The sequence below is a fragment of the Talaromyces amestolkiae genome (assembly GCF_001896365.1).
Source record: "Talaromyces amestolkiae strain CIB chromosome Unknown scaffold7.1, whole genome shotgun sequence".
Lineage (NCBI taxonomy): Eukaryota > Fungi > Ascomycota > Eurotiomycetes > Eurotiales > Trichocomaceae > Talaromyces > Talaromyces amestolkiae.
The window spans coordinates 1,560,828-1,578,911 of record NW_024468043.1 but is presented as its reverse complement, the minus strand read 5'-3'; the positions used below and the strand labels follow the sequence as shown (position 1 = coordinate 1,578,911).

The 18,084-nt window shown below is 35.8% G+C and overlaps 4 protein-coding genes across 4 annotated transcripts; 1 reads left to right on the top strand and 3 right to left on the bottom strand.

Moving 5' to 3' along the window:
• Positions 1 to 7,692: 7,692 nt before the first annotated feature.
• BHQ10_004561 (uncharacterized protein) lies at positions 7,693 to 8,401 on the top strand (the record flags this gene model as incomplete). The annotated part of the gene is made up of 3 exons (XM_040876940.1): positions 7,693 to 7,875; positions 7,978 to 8,126; positions 8,194 to 8,401. 3 exons carry the CDS (start codon positions 7,693 to 7,695, stop codon positions 8,399 to 8,401), a joined length of 540 nt encoding a protein of 179 aa, XP_040733065.1.
• Positions 8,402 to 8,500: 99 nt separating this feature from the next.
• Positions 8,501 to 9,517, bottom strand: BHQ10_004560 (uncharacterized protein; the record flags this gene model as incomplete). Its single annotated transcript, XM_040876939.1, has 6 exons — positions 8,501 to 8,581; positions 8,641 to 8,702; positions 8,800 to 8,836; positions 8,903 to 9,047; positions 9,135 to 9,208; positions 9,353 to 9,517. 6 exons carry the CDS (start codon positions 9,515 to 9,517, stop codon positions 8,501 to 8,503), a joined length of 564 nt encoding a protein of 187 aa, XP_040733064.1.
• A 522-nt stretch (positions 9,518 to 10,039) lies between these two features.
• Positions 10,040 to 15,127, bottom strand: BHQ10_004559 (uncharacterized protein; the record flags this gene model as incomplete). The annotated part of the gene is made up of 7 exons (XM_040876937.1): positions 10,040 to 10,152; positions 10,210 to 10,424; positions 10,485 to 10,558; positions 10,614 to 14,475; positions 14,536 to 14,725; positions 14,775 to 14,907; positions 14,993 to 15,127. 7 exons carry the CDS (start codon positions 15,125 to 15,127, stop codon positions 10,040 to 10,042), a joined length of 4,722 nt encoding a protein of 1,573 aa, XP_040733063.1.
• A 1,180-nt stretch (positions 15,128 to 16,307) lies between these two features.
• Positions 16,308 to 17,858, bottom strand: BHQ10_004558 (uncharacterized protein; the record flags this gene model as incomplete). Its single annotated transcript, XM_040876936.1, has 5 exons — positions 16,308 to 16,358; positions 16,419 to 16,750; positions 16,812 to 17,534; positions 17,626 to 17,705; positions 17,812 to 17,858. The coding sequence occupies 5 exons, from the start codon at positions 17,856 to 17,858 to the stop codon at positions 16,308 to 16,310; spliced, it is 1,233 nt and encodes a 410-aa protein (XP_040733062.1).
• Between the last annotated feature and the right edge of the window lie 226 nt (positions 17,859 to 18,084).

Genomic DNA, 18,084 nt, shown 5'->3' with positions numbered 1-18,084 from the left:
GCTATAAAAAATAATTAAATATATAATAAATAAATATATTTATATAGACTAGATTCTTATATTTTTTTTTATATCATTTAATATATATGCTAGTGTATATTTAATAATTATTTTTTTATTATATATATTTCTTTTATAATTTTAAATATAGTTCTAAATATATATAATTATATATTCTTATTTATATTAATTATAAGCTTATATCTTTAGCTGACTGTTTATATACCTAATTATAGAAATAACTAGTTATAGTGTTAGCTGCTTTAATGAACACCTTCCTTTAATAGTACTAGATTCTGCCTAGTATCATGCAAGTTGGTTTTGTAATATTTTTCTTAATAGTACCAGATTCTGCCTAGTATCATGCAAGTTGGTTTTGTAACAAGGTTTCTGTCACGGACCTGGATCCACCTTAGTTAAACAGCGTTGTGTCGAGGTACGCTAGGCTTTGCTAAACCACACAAAGGTTCAGGATTGAACGTTGATATGGTAGGCTAAGTGAATAGGATAACAATAATTAATTAAAGATAGAAGTCTTAACATAATTAAGATAGAAGAGATCTCTTGTATAGCCTAGTACCTATATAAATATAAATACCTTGCTAACTCTTACTATTATATTTAAGTGATTTATATTAAAGAGCTATAAAGAATGACTAAATATATAGTAAATAAGTATATTTATATAGATCTCTTTAGTATACACTTTAGTATATATGTTTCTAGAAGTGTATACTCTATATATACTTTCTAGTATTTTCTTATATATATCTTAGTATATACTTTATATCATATATTCCTAATTAGTTATTTTTAAGTTTATATCTTTAGCTGATTACTTATATATCTAGTTATAGAAATAATTAGATATAGTATTAGCTACTATAATAAATATCTTCTCTTAATAATACTAGATTCTGTCTAGTATTATATAAGTTAGTTTTATAATATTACTTTTTTTTTTTAAGATCTTTATCTTAAAGGTTTAAATAGAAAGACTCATCCTTGTTCTTAATATAACCCTATTTTCTTTTTTGATAAGTGTCTGAAATGTATTAACATATCTAAATTATTTCTTCAAATCTATTAGTATCATTATCAGGCTAATTATATTATTTAGAATAGCTTTCCTATTAATAATCTATATTCTTATTATATTTATTAAGATTTACTTTATATAATAGATTTAAAGAGTTATAATTGTGCTTTCTGCACTTAGAATAATAAGAAATATAAACGCCATTTCTATAATAAAAAAGATTGGGATAGATTGTAGTATATAGAAAAGAAACTCAAGACTAATATAGAGTCTACTAAAAGTAGCCTTGAAGAGTCTTTATAGTTATAATAAGAGTTATTTCTACAATAGTAATATTCTATCTAGGTATAATAAGAGGCTATTATAAAGCTTATTTAATTATATAAATAATAAAAACTCCTTAAAGATTATAGTGATAAAATATTAGATTATAATTTAAATATCTTAGACATCCTTAATGAGGAGGATCCTGAAGATCTAATCTTGACTTCTCCTAATAAACAGTATTTGAATACTATATCTGAATAATCCTTAGACATTAAGATATTACTTACTAATCCTAAATTATTTATATTACTTAATCCTTTATTATAGGATATTTTTCTAATAAGTGCTATTTCTTATAGTAATCTCTAATTATATCTTGTGCTTTAGTAAGATTTTTGATCACTTTCTATATGCTTTCTGATTTATTATATCTTTTCTATTTTATTAAATATCTTTTCTGGTTTCTAGCTATTTTAGTTACTAATATTTCTTTAACTTTATAGGTTTCTTATTTAATAATAATATTGTTTTATATTTTTATATTTTATAGTGCTAGTTCTAGTAATGAAATATAGAAAATTAGATATATCTTTATTATGTTTAATAGTTTAAGTTTATAATTAACTTTATTTATTTTTTTTTTAATTTTAAATGGTTTAATTTATAAGTAATTAAATTTGTTACTTAGTTTTATAGTTTGAATATTTTTTTATAAAAGGTATATCTTTTTTTCTTTTTAGAAGTCTAGTCCTTTTAGATGTTTTTTGTTATAATATTCTTTGTTTAATTTATTCTGGTTGATGATTTCTGTTTGAAGATAGAAGTATATTATCTTTATATTTTAAATGAATCTGTCTGTTACTTTATTAATAGATTCTTGATATTATGGTTGTTCTGGTAGTCTAGGTTCTTTTCTATTATTTATGAAGAATGGTGTAACTTCTATTATTAATTATTATATAGAGTTGTATACTAATTATACTATTAGTAATAATAATGTCTAGTTACTCTAGTGATTGTTAATATAATATTATAGGTATTATACTAGTGTCTAGTTTATTTATTCTATTTGACTATTAGTTTAAGGGTAATATACTATTAATAGTTGTTATTCCCCTTTTATAAGGTCTATTATTAATTTTTATAATTTTAATAAAAATATTAGTTCTTTATTAGATATTATAACTTCTAGTATTCTATAGTATTTAAATACTTTATTTATTAGCTTAAATATTAATCCTTCTATATCTATTTCTTCTGATATTAATATAAAATATATATATTTTATTATTTTATCTACTACTATAAGGATTATATTATATTTTTCTAATTCTGATAGTTTTGTGATATGATCTATTATAATCTATTACTATAGATATTCTAGTACTTTAATTTTTTATAGTAATCTATAGGGTTTATATCTCTTAATCTTGTTTTTCTAATATAAATTATATTCCTTAATATATGTTTTAATATCTTTTATTATTCTTAGCTAATAATAGTTTTTAGTAATTCTTTCTATAGTATTTATCTATTCTGGATGACTACTAGTTAAAGTATTATAATTAAGTTAAATGATTTTATTTTATAGTGATTTTAAGATATAGATTAAATTATATTAAAATACTAGTCTAGTTTCTATTATTATAATCTTATTATTTTTTTTTTTGATTAAAGTTTAAATTATATTATCTTTAGTTATTTCTTTAATAATTTTATCTTATAGTTTAGAATTTATTATTATTTCTATTATTGCTATGAGTATGGCTACTTATAGATTATACTCTAAGTATTCTTTTTTATTAAATTGTAGTAATATTAGTTTAGATTTCTTGATTTCTTTTTTATGATTTAGTTTTCTACTAAAAGTGTTTGTTTTTCTGTTTTCTATTTCTTTATAGTGTTTGATTATAAAGTAATAGTTTCTAAGTAGTTCTGACTATCTTGCTTGTCTTTTTATTAATATTTTAGTTGTTATGAAGTAAGTAAGGTTTTTATAGTCTATAATGATTTGTATTGAATATTTTATTCCTTCTAAGTATATTTTTTAATATCTTAGTGCTGCTACTATTGCTAGTAATTCTTTATTATATATCTTATAGTTTAGTTCTATATTAATTAGTTTTTTTGAGTAATAGGTAACTAGTCTTAGTTTTCTATTTTTATCTGGTTGTGTTATAGCTACTCTAATTATAAAGTCTAATGTATCTATTTCTATTATTATTAGCTTTTTTAGATTATATTGTATTAATATTGGTGCTATTATGATTCTATATTTAATTTTTTTAAATATATTTTCTTATTCTGCTTTCTATTTATATGGTTGGTTTTTTTTTAATAGTCTGAATATAGGTTCTATAATTTTTATATAGTTCTGGATGTATTATTGGTAGTAATTGATTAGTCTGATGAATGATTGTAATTCTTTAAGGTTTCTTGGTTTAGGCTAGTTCTAGATTATTTTAACTTTCTTTTTTTCTGTTTTGATTCCTATCTGTATAATTCTATGTTCTAAAAAATCTATTTCTTATATATGAAATTTATATTTCTTTAATTTGATTTGTAGTTTAGCTTCTTATAGTTTGCTTAGTACCTTTTTTATATACTGTATGTGTTCTTCTAGTGTATCTAAGAATATCAAGATATCATCTAAATATACAATAGTAAAATCATATAAATAAGATAACATCATATTGTTGATATATTATTGAAATGCTACTAGTATATTAGTAAGTTTGAATAGTATAACTAAGTATTTAAAATAGCTATATTTTATTTTAAATATTATTTTCTATTCTTCACCTTTTTTAATCCTGAGGTGATTATATATATTAGTGATGTCAAGTTTAGTGAATTATTTTTTATTTCTGACTTTATCCTATATTTTTATGATTAGAGATAAGAGGTAGCTGTCTCTTATTATAATATTATTAAGCTGCTAAAAATTAATATATAGTCTTAATTCTGTTATTCCTTTTTTCTTAATAAATAGTATTAGGTATCCTGCTGGTGATGTTAATAGTTTTATATATTCTTTTTTTAAATTTTCTTTAAGATATTTTTTTAGAGATTCTTCTTTATTTCTTAAGATTAGGTAAATCTTTTAAGGTGCTAGTTTTTTACTTTTTTTGAAAGGAATAGTATAATTCTATTTACTATATTCTAGCAAGGTTTTATATATTCTATTAAATAGTTCTTTAAATTCTTTATATTCTATAGGTAATATTATATCTATATTATTTTTTAGTTGGTATTTTGCTATCTTAATATCTAGTTATTCTTCTAGTATATTAAAATCTTATTATAGTGTAACCTCTTTTATGATATTAGTAATAGTTATGCCCTTAATTCTATCCTATAAGAGAGTGTTTATTATTTCCTTAATAGTGATCTTTAGATCTTCTTTTATTTTAGAAGCCTTAATAGTCTGGGTTTTTTTATAGTTATATCTTATTAATTATAATTATTTTTTCTTCTAGTAGATCTCTGGGTTATATTTTTATAGCTATAGACTTCCTAGTATGATGTTGTTTTATTCTAATTTTATAATATTGAAGTTGATTATTTTAATATATTTGCTAATAGTTATAGTTAAATATTCTATTTTATTTATAATATTTTTTTTTATTAATTTTTCTTTATTAAGCTTTAGTAAGGGTATTAGTTTGTATTTCCTTTATTCTAGTATCTTTAATTTTTTTTAGATTCTTAGGTTTATGTAGTTTTTAATGGCTTTTAAGTCTATTATGACTTATATTTTTGATCTTAATATATTAGTTTAGATTTTAAAGTGTTTTTTTTTTATAGTAGCTTTAAGTTCTTAGTTTTATTATTCTAGTGCTTTATTGATTTTTATAAGAACTTTTCTAATATTTTCTTTTTATATAGTATCTTTATTAGATATATACTATGCGCTAATAAGATTTTTTAATAATTCTTTAGGATTTATTTTTTTTAAAGTTTTCTTTTCATTCTTAAATATTATTTTATTCTTAGTTCTTTGTTCTAGTCTATTAGTTATTTAAGTGCTTTATATATTTTTAGCCTCTATCTACTACTTTACTTTTTTAGATATAGTAGTAAATTCTATAATAAGTTTCTTTTATTCTTTTTCTAGCTATTTATAATTTTCTAGCTTCTTTTCTTTCTTAATTCTTAGGAAGTAATTGCTTTTTTGTTTTATATCTAGATATATACTATATTAATCTTTAGTATAGAAGACTTATGTGGTAGATCTATAACCTAAATATTCAGGGTTATTATATAATTCTTAACACTTTAATCTATATTTAAATCTTAGTATTAATTTAATATCTTTCTATTTATTATTAGTAGGGATTTCTTTAATTTAGCTTTCTTAAGTATTATAATACTAGCTCTTAAGTTTTTTATAAATTATATTACTAATTTTCTTTTTAGTTTTTAATTTATTAATAATTTTTTARTTTTTATGATTATGAAGTTTAAATGTATATATTATTTCTATATATAAGTTTATTTTGCTTTCTATTCTACTAAAGCTGTAATACTTATTATTTTAGTAGTTATTAATATTATAGTTATTTTTCTATTTAGTATAGGTTTCTTGGTTTTTCTTGTTATATTAAGTTACTTTAAGTTATCTTTCTTTTTTTAGACTTCTGTATTCTTTTGCGTAATATTCTTTCTTATAGTAATTATAATACTCTATATTACTTTTATCTCTAGGCTTCTTGCTAAATTCTTTAGGCTTAGCTGTTGTATTTAATTCTATTAATATTGGTTTATATAGGTTATATTATTTATAACCTTAGTTAGTTTAATAGTAGATTTTTTCTTTATAATTTCTTTATCTTTTTTTCTATTACTTTTCTATCTGTCTCTTATACAAGTAGTTATTAAGTTTAACCACTATATTAATTATATTAATTAGTATATTAGGTTATTTTAGAATTCTTATAATCTTATTTTTGATTTTATCTTTCAGGCCTTGATAGAACTGATCTATTTTAGTTTTATTATTCTATTCTAGATAAGAACTGATCTAGTAAAATTATAAGATATAGTCTAATGCTAATATAACTTATTATAATTATTATATCTTTTAAGCTACTGAATTCTACTTATTTATTTCTTTAAATATTGACTTGATCTTTCTAATAAATATTCTATAATTAATAAATGTTTTATTAACTTTATTATCTTATTTATCTTCTATTTTATCGAACTATGTTTTTATATATAGTTTAAATTAATCTATTGCATTCTCTTCTAAGAAGGTGGAGGTAGCTAGAACTTTATTTACTTCTCTTATAAGTAGGTGAATATTAACTACAAAATAAAGCTATATTTATACTAAGAAAAATTATAGACTTTTATAATCTTCTTTAAATAGTATTAGTTTATTAACTTTAAATTAAGGTTTTAAAGCTTGAGTAGCTTCTAATTTAATAATTCTAGCTTTTATTATTATTATTTCTTAAATTATTAGGATTCTATTACTTATAGTACTCCTAGTTGATATTTCTTCTATTATATTAGGTAATTTACTTTTTTAAGTAATATTTTTCTAATATAATAATATTCTCTTATCTAATAGTACTTTATTCCTAGTATATCTTAAAATTAAGATAATAGCTCTTTTATTATAGACCTAGATCTATCTTAGTTAAACAGTATTATATTAAAGTACGCTAGGCTTTACTAAACTATATAAAGGTTTAGAATTAAATATTAATATAGTAGACTAAGTGAATAGGATAATAATAGTTAATTAAAAATAAAAGTCTTAATATAACTAAAATAGAAGAGATCTCTTGTATAGCTTAATGCTTATATAAGTATAAATGCCTTACTAACTCTTATTATTATATTTAAGTAATTTATATTAAAAAGCTATAAAAAATGATTAAATATATAATAAATAAGTATATTTATATAGATCCCTTCAGTATATACTTTAGTATATATATCCCTAGAAGTGTATACTCTATATACATTTCCTAGTGTTTTCTCGCGCACATCTTAGTATATATTTTGTGTTATATGTTCCTAATTAGTCATTCTTAAGTTCATATCTTTAGCTGACCGCCCGCGTACCTAGTCGTGGAAATGACTAGACGTGGTGTTAGCTGCTATAACAAACGCCTTCCCTTAATAGTACTAGATTCTGCCTAGTATCATGCAAGTTGGTTTCGTAACAGTTTCGTAACAAATACTTATTCCTGGGTTTGGTTTAGTGTGGAGTGCGGGGAAAATACGGGTAACCTTAAATATTTTTCTTCTTGAGGACTTCTTCTTAACCTGCTCAGCTCCCAGAACTCTGTCACTCCCATACAAGATACTGCAGCATATCTTATCCGATCGTTAGTCGCCACTCAATACCGACATCCAGTCTTCTAGTCGCCATGCGTACTGCTCCCAACATTATAATCACCGGCACCCCCGGCGTGGGCAAGACAATCCACAGTGAACAAGTCGCCCAAGACACTGGTCTGCAGCACATGTCCATAAACGACATTGCCAAGCAACGCGATTGCTACGATGGATATGATGAGGAGCGATTGAGTTGGATTATTGACGAGGACAAGGTGTGTATTATTCGCTATCTTTTTTGCACTCCGTCTTGTTCCACTCCGTCTTGTTCCACCCCTCTTGACTCTGTGCTGATAAGTCTCTTCTCTGCCCGATAGTTACTAGACGCGATTGAGGATGATGTAACAAAGGGCGGATATATAATCGACTGGCATGCGTGCGATCTATTTCCCAAGTCCTGGATAGACTTGGTTGTTGTTTTGCGTTGTCCTTCCACGGCTGTTTACTACGACCGATTGTCCTCGAGGTACGGTTTATACATGTGGTTTCTCTGCTAAATACGAAGAGTTTCTGACAAGGCCTGCTATATACAGAGGATACACAGAATCAAAGGTGGACGAAAACATGGACGCTGAAATTTTCGGACTATTACTCGAAGAAGCCAAAGAGGCCTATGACGAGGAGATTGTCATTGAATTGACGAGCGAGAATAGCGACGAGATTGAAAGCAATTGCGCGAGGATATCTGCCTGGGTAGAGGCTTGGAAAAAGTCTCATTCCGAAGAAGCTACAGATGCCTGAAGGATACAACACTTTTGCTCCTCCATATCTAACGGGTATAAAAATAGAAGGCTAGCTGTCTGTGTATAAACGCTGCGTATGCCGGCGACTGACGCCTCTTTACGAGCTCGGGTTCGCCTCATTCTCAATCAACCACGCTTTCAATTTCATGAGGGCTTTGTAGCGGTGGGAGATTTTGTTCTGGAAGATGATGTCAAACCGGTTATTCTTGACTAGACGCTGCCGCCAGTCTCACTCACCTTTTCCTCTTTGTCCATCTCTGCATATGTTTTGTCCTGGTATTCGAAGATGGGGTCCCAGCCTATATTTTGCGGGTGTCAGTCAGTCATTCACACCGGACAAACTGGCATGCAAATCATATCGAAGAAAAATTCTCGGAAAATAACAGTCAAACATACCAAAATTTGGCGGTCCTCGCGCGGAAACAATTTTTCCCTACACCAACAATCCTCAGCATCGGTAACTCATTCAGACCATGTGCCACGAGAGAGATAGACATACCAAAGTCCTCCCTTGGAAGATCAGGGGTTCTTCACCGGGTCCATTCGAGAAAGCAAATGTACACACTGCTTCTGCGGAACGATCATCGAAGGAATCGAGCATTTTGTTGAGACCCTCATGCCCTAGAGCCTCGAGAAATGATTTACTATATGTATATGACAATGGTTATTTGTTTCTCCTTACTTAATAGTCTGTAGGCAAAATCAATGTATGAGCTGTGGTAGTGACATACATGTATGGGCCCGGAAGGCCTTTGTAGGCGTGGAACTCGAGTGCAGTGTCCTCTGTCAAGACTGGACCTCCCACCTGGTACTAAACGTAAGCATCTCGTACATACAAGTTTGACTAAAAAGAGTGAATATGTGTCTCGATGTATGAGGATACACAATCCCCTCGTAAATCATCAATTGAACCATTGGTTCAAAAACCATCAGTAAAGAGCACACATACCGCATCAGCAGCCCTCCGACATTTCTCCTTCGCAATCTCCTCGATAGTCCCCTGTATCTCGGGCACATCGACAGACCTGTTGTCGACGACGACAGCATCGCCCAGGATGGCGCGGACCTCGCTGAGTTTGTTTTTGTTGCTGGTTATAAAGTTGAGTGTTTTCATTTTGGCGTTTCGTAGATTTGTCTGTCCCGGCTCATGTATAGAAAGTTAAAAAGTTCGGATGAATAGTGTTGAATGTATGAGGGGAAGATATACATTTTTATTGTTGTGGAGAGAGTGGGTCCCTTAAAATATGATTAGGCATTTTACATACGATCCAAATAAACCAGTAGAAGATCTTGACTCATAAGTATCATGCAAGATGATACCAGGATACAACATGTTGGAATAACGCTCTAACCAGTAAGAATAGTAAGGAACAATACAATACACTAACCAGGTGCTCTTCAATAATCACACACATGATCAAATAGGTATGGTCTCATGAAATCCATCAAGAACTGCAGCTAGTCTCTAGAGAACAAAATTTGAAAAGGGGAAAGTGAAAACAAGAATTTGTTATACGTACATACATCTTAGAAGATTGAAGAAGAAGAAGGGAAATCTCTGAGGATATGGGGAAGAGAGAGAACAACGTTAAGTCGTAAACTGGTCATAGAACGAGCTTTCAAATGATCAAAAAGGCTACTCAGTATCTGTCGTTGCGCCGTTCTCTGTCACATCGATCTTGTCTTGTTGTGCCATTGCTTGAGCTGAGACTATCTCTGCGAGCCGTTTCAGTCGAGGTGTTTGCAGCCCTGTATCACAATCGGTCAGCAAGGAGAAGAAAAAAAGTACAGGCAGGATATACGAACATGAAGGGGTGTACGTCTCTAGAGCTGTGATTACTCGTGGCTCAGCAATCTCATATGGTCCGCTATCATCCATGTCGACTGCCGTGAGAAGGAGGACATCACTCTTCTCGGTCACGCGAGATGCGACTGCCTTCATAATCTCTCCATTGATGGGCTGCTCGTAATCTGCTACAAGATACTGGTTCAACAGCTTCTGAATCTGGGTGGGGGATAGCCTGAAATCAAAAACTTAGCATCTGGTCTGATTATATGCTGAGTAAATGGAGTAAACTTACATCCAGCAGATATCTTGTATAATCTCAATATCATTCAAAGTAGCCTTCTTAAGTTGGAGGAGCTTAGTCGCTTGCTATTCGACAAAGTTAGCATCCATTAGTCTATATGTTTGGACATTTTAGACATACCATGAGATGTTCCAATTGTAGGGTACCCTCTGGCATGTCATGACTCTTGCACCATTCCTCGATGCGAGTGATGTTGTAGTTGATTTGGAGACCACGCTTCCAGGAGAGGAAGTTGCGTCGCATGAGCAGATCGTTAAATGCAGTGACACCGACAAGTCGCAAGAGTTCCGTGATTGTCTGGTTGATGATCGTGTCCTCGAGATAGTAAGCCTTCATTGCCTTGAACACATTGTTCAAAAGACTGAGAAGGTTATCCATGCTGTAAGCAGGCGAGTTGTTCGACGGTAAGAGCTTGCCCAAGAATCGGTTAGTCTCGCTCGTAACAAATCCAGGGAGAGATTGAGATTCAATGATAGCTGGCACAATCATTTTGTACAGTTTCTTCTTGAGAACCTTCATCCATGTGTGGTAAATGTTGAATTCAAGACTCTCAAGATCGTGCTTGACGATCTCCAAAAGACGATCATACTCGTAATTGTCTGTCTTCTGAGCCTCGTACCAATCTTCCGCCAAGAATACGAACGAGAGCATCTCATGAACATTCGAAAGCCAGAAAGCGCCAGGGTTGACGGCTTCCTCACCGTCATGCTGCATGACTTCTTGCTGAATGGACTGCATGACGTTCGCCAGGAAGCGTTCCGACTCCTTAACAAATCCGTTGTTCCACATCTCAGATGTGACGAGATTAATAAGGTAAGAAGGAAATAGGACTTCCTTCTCGGTGGGCGGAGGACTCGCTCCAGGCAAGGGAATCTTGAGGTTGCGAATGAGACCCATGGTGACTTCTTCGTTCAGCTCCTCTTCCGCAGACAGCAAATTCTCTAACTCGCTTTCAATAGAGTCGACACTAGGAGAGAAGTTTGCTCCTGATACAGCCTGACGTACCATGGCAGAGTTTGGAATCGCCATGGATACTGGTCGAGGATTGTATGCACCACTGAATCGATCCGTCTCGATTTTCTCGGCACCAGCACTCCTGCGCTTAGGCTTGGACTTCTTGGACGATACGAGGTTGATAAGACCGTTCATAGGAGTTTGGGTAACAGCGCCATTCTGCAGTTCTCCGGCAACACCGTTCACAGGCGCGGACTTTCTTGCAATTTCTAGTTGCTCTTGAAGCTCTGTCAATTGACCTCGCAAGGAAGAATTTTCGTCCTCGTGAATCGAGGTTATTTCCCTCAATTTCTTGAGCTCAAGGTCAGCGACACGAATCGACTCACGTGACGTCCGCTCCTCTTCCTGCAGACGTTTGATAGTAGATAGGGCTTCAGTGTGATTTTGCTGAAGCTTGGTCATCTCCTCTTCCATGGCTGATAGACGAGCAGCTGTAATACCGGCTTGGTTCGCTTCGGCTTGGAGTTCCTTAGAGCGAGTCTCCAAAGCAGTATGGCGGCTACGCCAGGATTTGAGCTGATTCTCGTAATTCTCAAGCTGTCCGACAAGTGTCTTGTTCTCGCGTTTCAACGAGCCCAAAGACTGAGTCAGTTCGACGACCTTATTCTCAAGCTTGTAGGAAATCTGCTTGAGATCACGAGCTTCCTCACGTAATTTCTTATACTCACGACGGGCTTTCTTGCCCCTCCACAGGTTCTGGATGATGATGACCTTTCGGCGGTATTGTCGCCACTCACGCAACTGTTTCCAGGAGCGCCATGCACGCTGGATTTTCTGCGCTGCATCGCCAAGGATAGTGTCCATAATGTTTCGTCGTCGAATAAAACCCTTGGCGATCGATTCAAAGAGAACGATATTGGCCCTGATCTCGTTGTACGCCTTGCGTTGTTTTTGACCCCTCCATACTCTCTGGATTGTGGTAGCTGCTTTGATCTGACGAATCTCATCGGCACGTTGTCTTGCTAGGAACCCACGAATGACCGATTGTGTGGTCAAGATAGATTCGSGAGCCTCTAGATAGCGACGCCTATAGTATTTACACTTGAGGTTCTTCTGGATCATGATGGCACACTCATTCAACCTGGAAGTTCTCAAATTCTCCAAGAAGGCAAGCATACCGGCTCGGAAGAAGATCTTGGTCAGACCGAGTTGATACTTGTCTTGTTTCTGTTGGCTTATATCTCCGAGCGCCTTTCGCAAAATCGCATGGCACATCTCTTTGATCTCAGATGTCCACTGAGAAGAATGGCAGAGCATATAGTATCTTAGAGCAAACTCTTCGTATGTCCATCGTGTAGGATAGCCGGCGGTACTGATTCGCACAGTTTCCAGAACACCACAAGCTCGAAGTTGGCTCAGAACCATGGGCCCCTCAAACTTCCAGGCTTCTTTGGCTTCATTGGGCTTGATACATCGGATATAGTGTACATCTGTGGAGTTGATCGTATGCATGAGCTCAATGAGCGAGGATTTGAAGATTCCTCCCAATGTGGGTTTCCTGTTCACTGCGACACCAACGCGTCGGCCAGGAGCAGCCACGGGTTTTGAAGCAACTGCTGCTGAATCTTTTTCACGAACGACAGAGGCAGCTTCCAGTACTTCCTTGACGAAGGAATTAGTGGAATTTCTGAGAATCTCCATGTGCTCATCAGGAACAGTATCCCTGTTCTTCTCAATGAATCCCTCCGATTCGTAGGTGACATCAATGGCATAATGGCACACAGTGAATGCGGACTTTCCAAATCGAGGTTTCTTGTAGAACTTTTGTTTATCGGCTGCAAAGTTATGGTGAAGTTTGGTAACGAATTGGTCATCAGAGCCCATTGGTAATCGAGACTCCTCATCAAGAAGAGACAGGATACCGAGTTTGCCCTCGATCAAGTCGATACAAGGTTGGTTGTCGGAGAAATCAATAAAAGTCCAGTCGATCTGTTCGCGCACGTATTCTTCCTGTTCCAACTTGAAGACATGCTGATTGAATTCCTGTTGCAGCTTTTCGTTCGCATAGTTGATACAAAACTGTTCAAAGGAGTTCTTTGCGAAATGCTCAAAACCGTAAATATCCAAAACACCAATGAAGGATTTCACTTGACTCATGACTTCATCAGTAGCTAGAGCTCGGTTGATTTTGTCTACGAGCCAGTCGAACAGACTTGAATAAATGAACTTTGCCACGGAGTCTCGGACGACTATAGCTTGTTGCTGAGTGAGATTGGATGTGATCTTCTCACCACGAGTGATGAGCTGTTTCTTCACGATCCACTTCGCGAACTCGTTGGCATCGATGCCCAGCATCTCGCAAGCCTTCACAAGCGACGGCTCCGTTGGGGATAACGTTGAGTCTGTACGCGTTGCAGTGATCTTCACATTCCCTAACTGGAGCAGTGAAGCCAAGATTTTGAAAATGGAGGATTGGGTCTCTTCAGGAACACCAATGGTAGTCAATGATTTCTTCGTGGCCTCGAATTCCGCCTTGTCATCGACGCCGTCGATTGTGGGGGTTGATCCTTGGTTCAAATAATCAAAGTCCTCCACGGAGACAAGCCCAAGCGCTTCACGCTCGGCGTCTGTAGCACCAGCAACTAGTTGATAGAATATATGGTAATTTCGTTCTTTCAGCGGCTGGAAAACGAGCCTTGAGCGTTCCAGCAGGTAGGTTCGTATTTTGGCGCCAATGATGTTGGTCTTCTCATCAAACATGATCTCAATATATTTTCCAAATCGTGACGAATTGTCGTTTCTCGTCGTTTTCGCGTTACCGAAGGCTTCCATGACGGGGTTGGTAGCCAGAATCTGCTCTTCGGTTTTACTGATTGTCTCCGACCGACCTGTCGTGAACCGGCCTGGCTGGTCCGAAAAGTCTCTTGTAGCAAAGTATCTCATAATATATTTAGCGCTGACAGTCTTTCCAGCTCCGGATTCACCGGATACGACGATGGTCTGATTCTTCCCGTCTCGCAACATATCCCTGAATATTCAGTCAACACGGTTCCTCGAAAGAAATCTTGTATAGAAGCGGAACTCTTACGCAAAAGCTTCCTCGGCGATAGCGAAGAGATGGGGCGCTTGGGAAGCACGTTGCTTCCCGGCATACACCTGTACCATCTGAGGGACATAAAGCGAGTCTACTCTGGCGAAGGGATTCGTTGCGATCAGCACAATTCCGCTGTATGTATAGATTTCTTTCTGTGAGTATCGCAATTTGATAGCCTGCAGAACTGCAAGGTGTCAGCGACGGCCGTTTCGCAATTCTTCCACGTTTCTTACCAGCAGGCTCATTCAAATGTGATAGATTCGTAAGATCCTCACTCGCCTCGAGCATCGCTGGGTTCATCAATGGCGGAAGCGACGGGTTGTTCGGTACTTGCAACTCTGCGAGTGTGGTCTCCACGGTTTTGGACTGATAGGCATTGCGGTCAGCGCAACGCATATCGAATACTTTCCTCTTCTACTGAGGAACGCAAACAGACAAAACAAATACATACCTCGCCATTCTCCAGTAAGAAGATAAGCGTCACCTTGTCCCCATCAACGGTTTTCTCCTTAACCTCCGACGCAACCCAGCCCTCTGTCTGGTCTGGCTGCCATGCTGCAGTGCCGACCTCATAGTTATTGGCCATGGTATATCGAGTATTTTTCTATAGATCGGACGTGATCGAGAACAGCAGACGCAGGAACGAAAAGGACAGGAGGTCACAGATCCGAGGTGAGAGCCGGCATCTATGACCGGAAATGCAATCACAGACGAAGGGACAGATAGACGGGGTCGTTGGTCGATGATGCGGGATGGGAGAACAAAAAAAGAAAAAGCAGAAAGCTAGTCTGCGTTGATAGAAGACATAGAGAGAAAGGATGTAGACGACGCAAAGCAGGTGACAGGCAGCAAGGTAGATAGTAGTCAAAGGAATAACAATAATAAAATATCGAGATGGATGAAGGCTGGGTTAAAGTAAAGCTGGCTGGCCACTAGCGAGCCGCGGCGGCGCAACCCCTGAGGAAGTCCGAATGACGGCCAAAGCTTCTTGGTGTCCATCCTACAGCTCGGTTCCAAAACTGCGATAAACACTACGGAGAGTTAAGACTCTCCTGAATATCTATTTCTCTAGATAATACGAACATGTCTATTTACTTCATAAGTACTAGGTTGTTCATGCTCTTCTCTATTACACGCTGGCTCCTGGCCCCGACGTGATCTACCAGTGGCCCTTAGGGAAACATACTAAGTCACTAACAGAGAAACGAAGCTGAAACATTTCGATACTAACAAAATCACCCTTAGTAGAAAAATGCAGTAAGTAATTCCACCGCAAAACGAAATATGACGAGTAGATTTCGGTATGACTTATCGACTAACCAGCTCCTGTCAAAATAAAAACTACGGCGTGATCCACGTTTCCAAAGACGTAATTTGATTATGAGCCATTTTAAAGTCTGAAGAGATGTATGACTAGCAACAGCACAGGAAGAGGAGTAAGGAAAACAAGAGGAGAAAAAGAAAAAGATGAGATGAAAAGTGAAATCACCCTAACTCCGCCGATTCTGATCACTTGGTGACATCCAAAGAAACGATGCGGCCGTCCTCTGCATAGGAGGCGTTCTGTCGATAAAGCGCTCCGATGTTTTTTCTATAGACATAAGCGAGCTTGGGTCGAAGATGAGAGCAGGTATTATATGTATTAGGCTTTGAATGAGGCGTGGGGGGTAATCGACAAAACTGGGTGAGATTGCTTGGACGAATTCGCACATGGCCATACCGTTCAGACAACTCGAGAACACTGGGTTGGATTAGTCGCGGACACTTCAGCTCGTCTTGCACTCTGCCTGTTCCTTTTTGGGCTTCGAGGTTCCATCCTGCTATGAATTAGTAAACCGTTTATATGTAAACTTGTAAGCGCAAAACATGCAACACACCTCTTCGTCGGATTCCTCGTCACCGTTGTCAGATCGCCTCTCCTCATCATCGTCATCGTCTTCATCGTCCTCGTCGTCGAAATCAAACTCTTCGTCATCTTCCATTTCTTCTCCGAGCTCCTCAAATTGAAGAGCTTCACCGGTGAACCAGTCAATAGCACGTGGAATCAGCTTCTCCTTAATATCTTCACCAAGCTGGTAGTCGAGCTCTAGTCGTTCCTCGATATCACTGGTGGCATCATCTTCCTCGACGGGAGGTTTAGGTGGAGAGAAAAAGTTGAAGAAGGACTCGGTAGGCACTGTGACCTTGACGACACGAGTCTGTTTTGTGCCTAGATTCAAACAACAGGTTAGCACGATGAGTATTGACTCCCGATCCGCGAATAAACGTACTTCTGTTTCGCTGCTTTTTGCTCTCCACACGAACAGTAAGGTTCTTGTCTGCTTTCCAGTCGATCTTATCGCCCTCGGCGTGGTCGTAGATGAAGTCGCCGCCGTATCCGCTCTCCTCTTGGTAGTAGTATGTCTTGGAGATTGTTTTATTGGTGAAGAATTCATTTTCAGAGAACTCGAAAATAAGACGGAATCCGGGTCGGTCAAGGTATTCCATGCGAATGTCAGTGAGATGTTTAAGGGCTTCCTCATCGCGCTCAGTGATCATCTCAACAAGGGAAACTTGATTTTTCATGGCGGAAAGCCAGAACTCTGGGATACCGGACACATTGGCTTCCTCGGCCGAAGCCTCGGTCTTCTCCTCGGTCTCCTTCTTGGATTCCTCGTCGTCATCAGCCAGCTCAGCCTCACCAGCTTCGATCTCATCTTCTGTAGGTTCGACAGCACCATTCACAATCTCGAAACGTCTCTGATATAACGGTGTGAATTTTTGAAGATATTTCTTTTCCAACTGTAGTACTTCCTCCTGAAACTCGGCCTCGAGCTTGGCGTGGTCCTTTTGGATACCCTTGAGACCGGCGACACGACGGCGGACGGGCAAGGGCAGTGATTCGATGTAGCCTGATGAGCGTCCGATGAGAGAGCCCAGACGGCCTTGGATCATTGAGACCAGAGCTGGGTTCTTTGCGAATAAGCTTGCGGCAGCGGCGGCATCAAGATTTTCTGTGCAAAGACGATGATTTAGCTTCTCCAGTGGCGAAAGTGGTGGAGATGAAACGCAAAATAAGAAAGACAAAAAAAACACTTAACATACCCTCTGAGATGCTGGCTACACCTGGCTGCTGAGCATGAGAAGAGATGGGGGCATTGGTAGCAGGTGTATTCTGTGGGGTTCTGTAGCAGGAAAGTGAACTGTCAGCTTGTGGCTATCTCTGTGCAGCAGTTGCGATCGATGCATGATTCAATGAGGGGTAGAGGGCTGGAATAGGTGGTTACGCACGGGGCGACTGGGAAATCAGCCTTTTTATTTCTGATAGGCTCTGACATGATGGCGACCAAGTGAGAATGCGATGGGAAATGCGGTAATATGAAAAAGAAATGTCGGTGGTGAGGTGGGAAGAGGAAGAGGGAGAAAAAAAAAGCGTTGTTGAGTCTGGCGTGTCCAGAGTTTTGGAGGTGAAGAAAGGAAGGAGCGTCTCTGGTGGGAACCTTAGCGTCGGCTTGGCGCTTGTTGAGAATTTCCGCATCAAGTATTACCAGTACATCTATTACA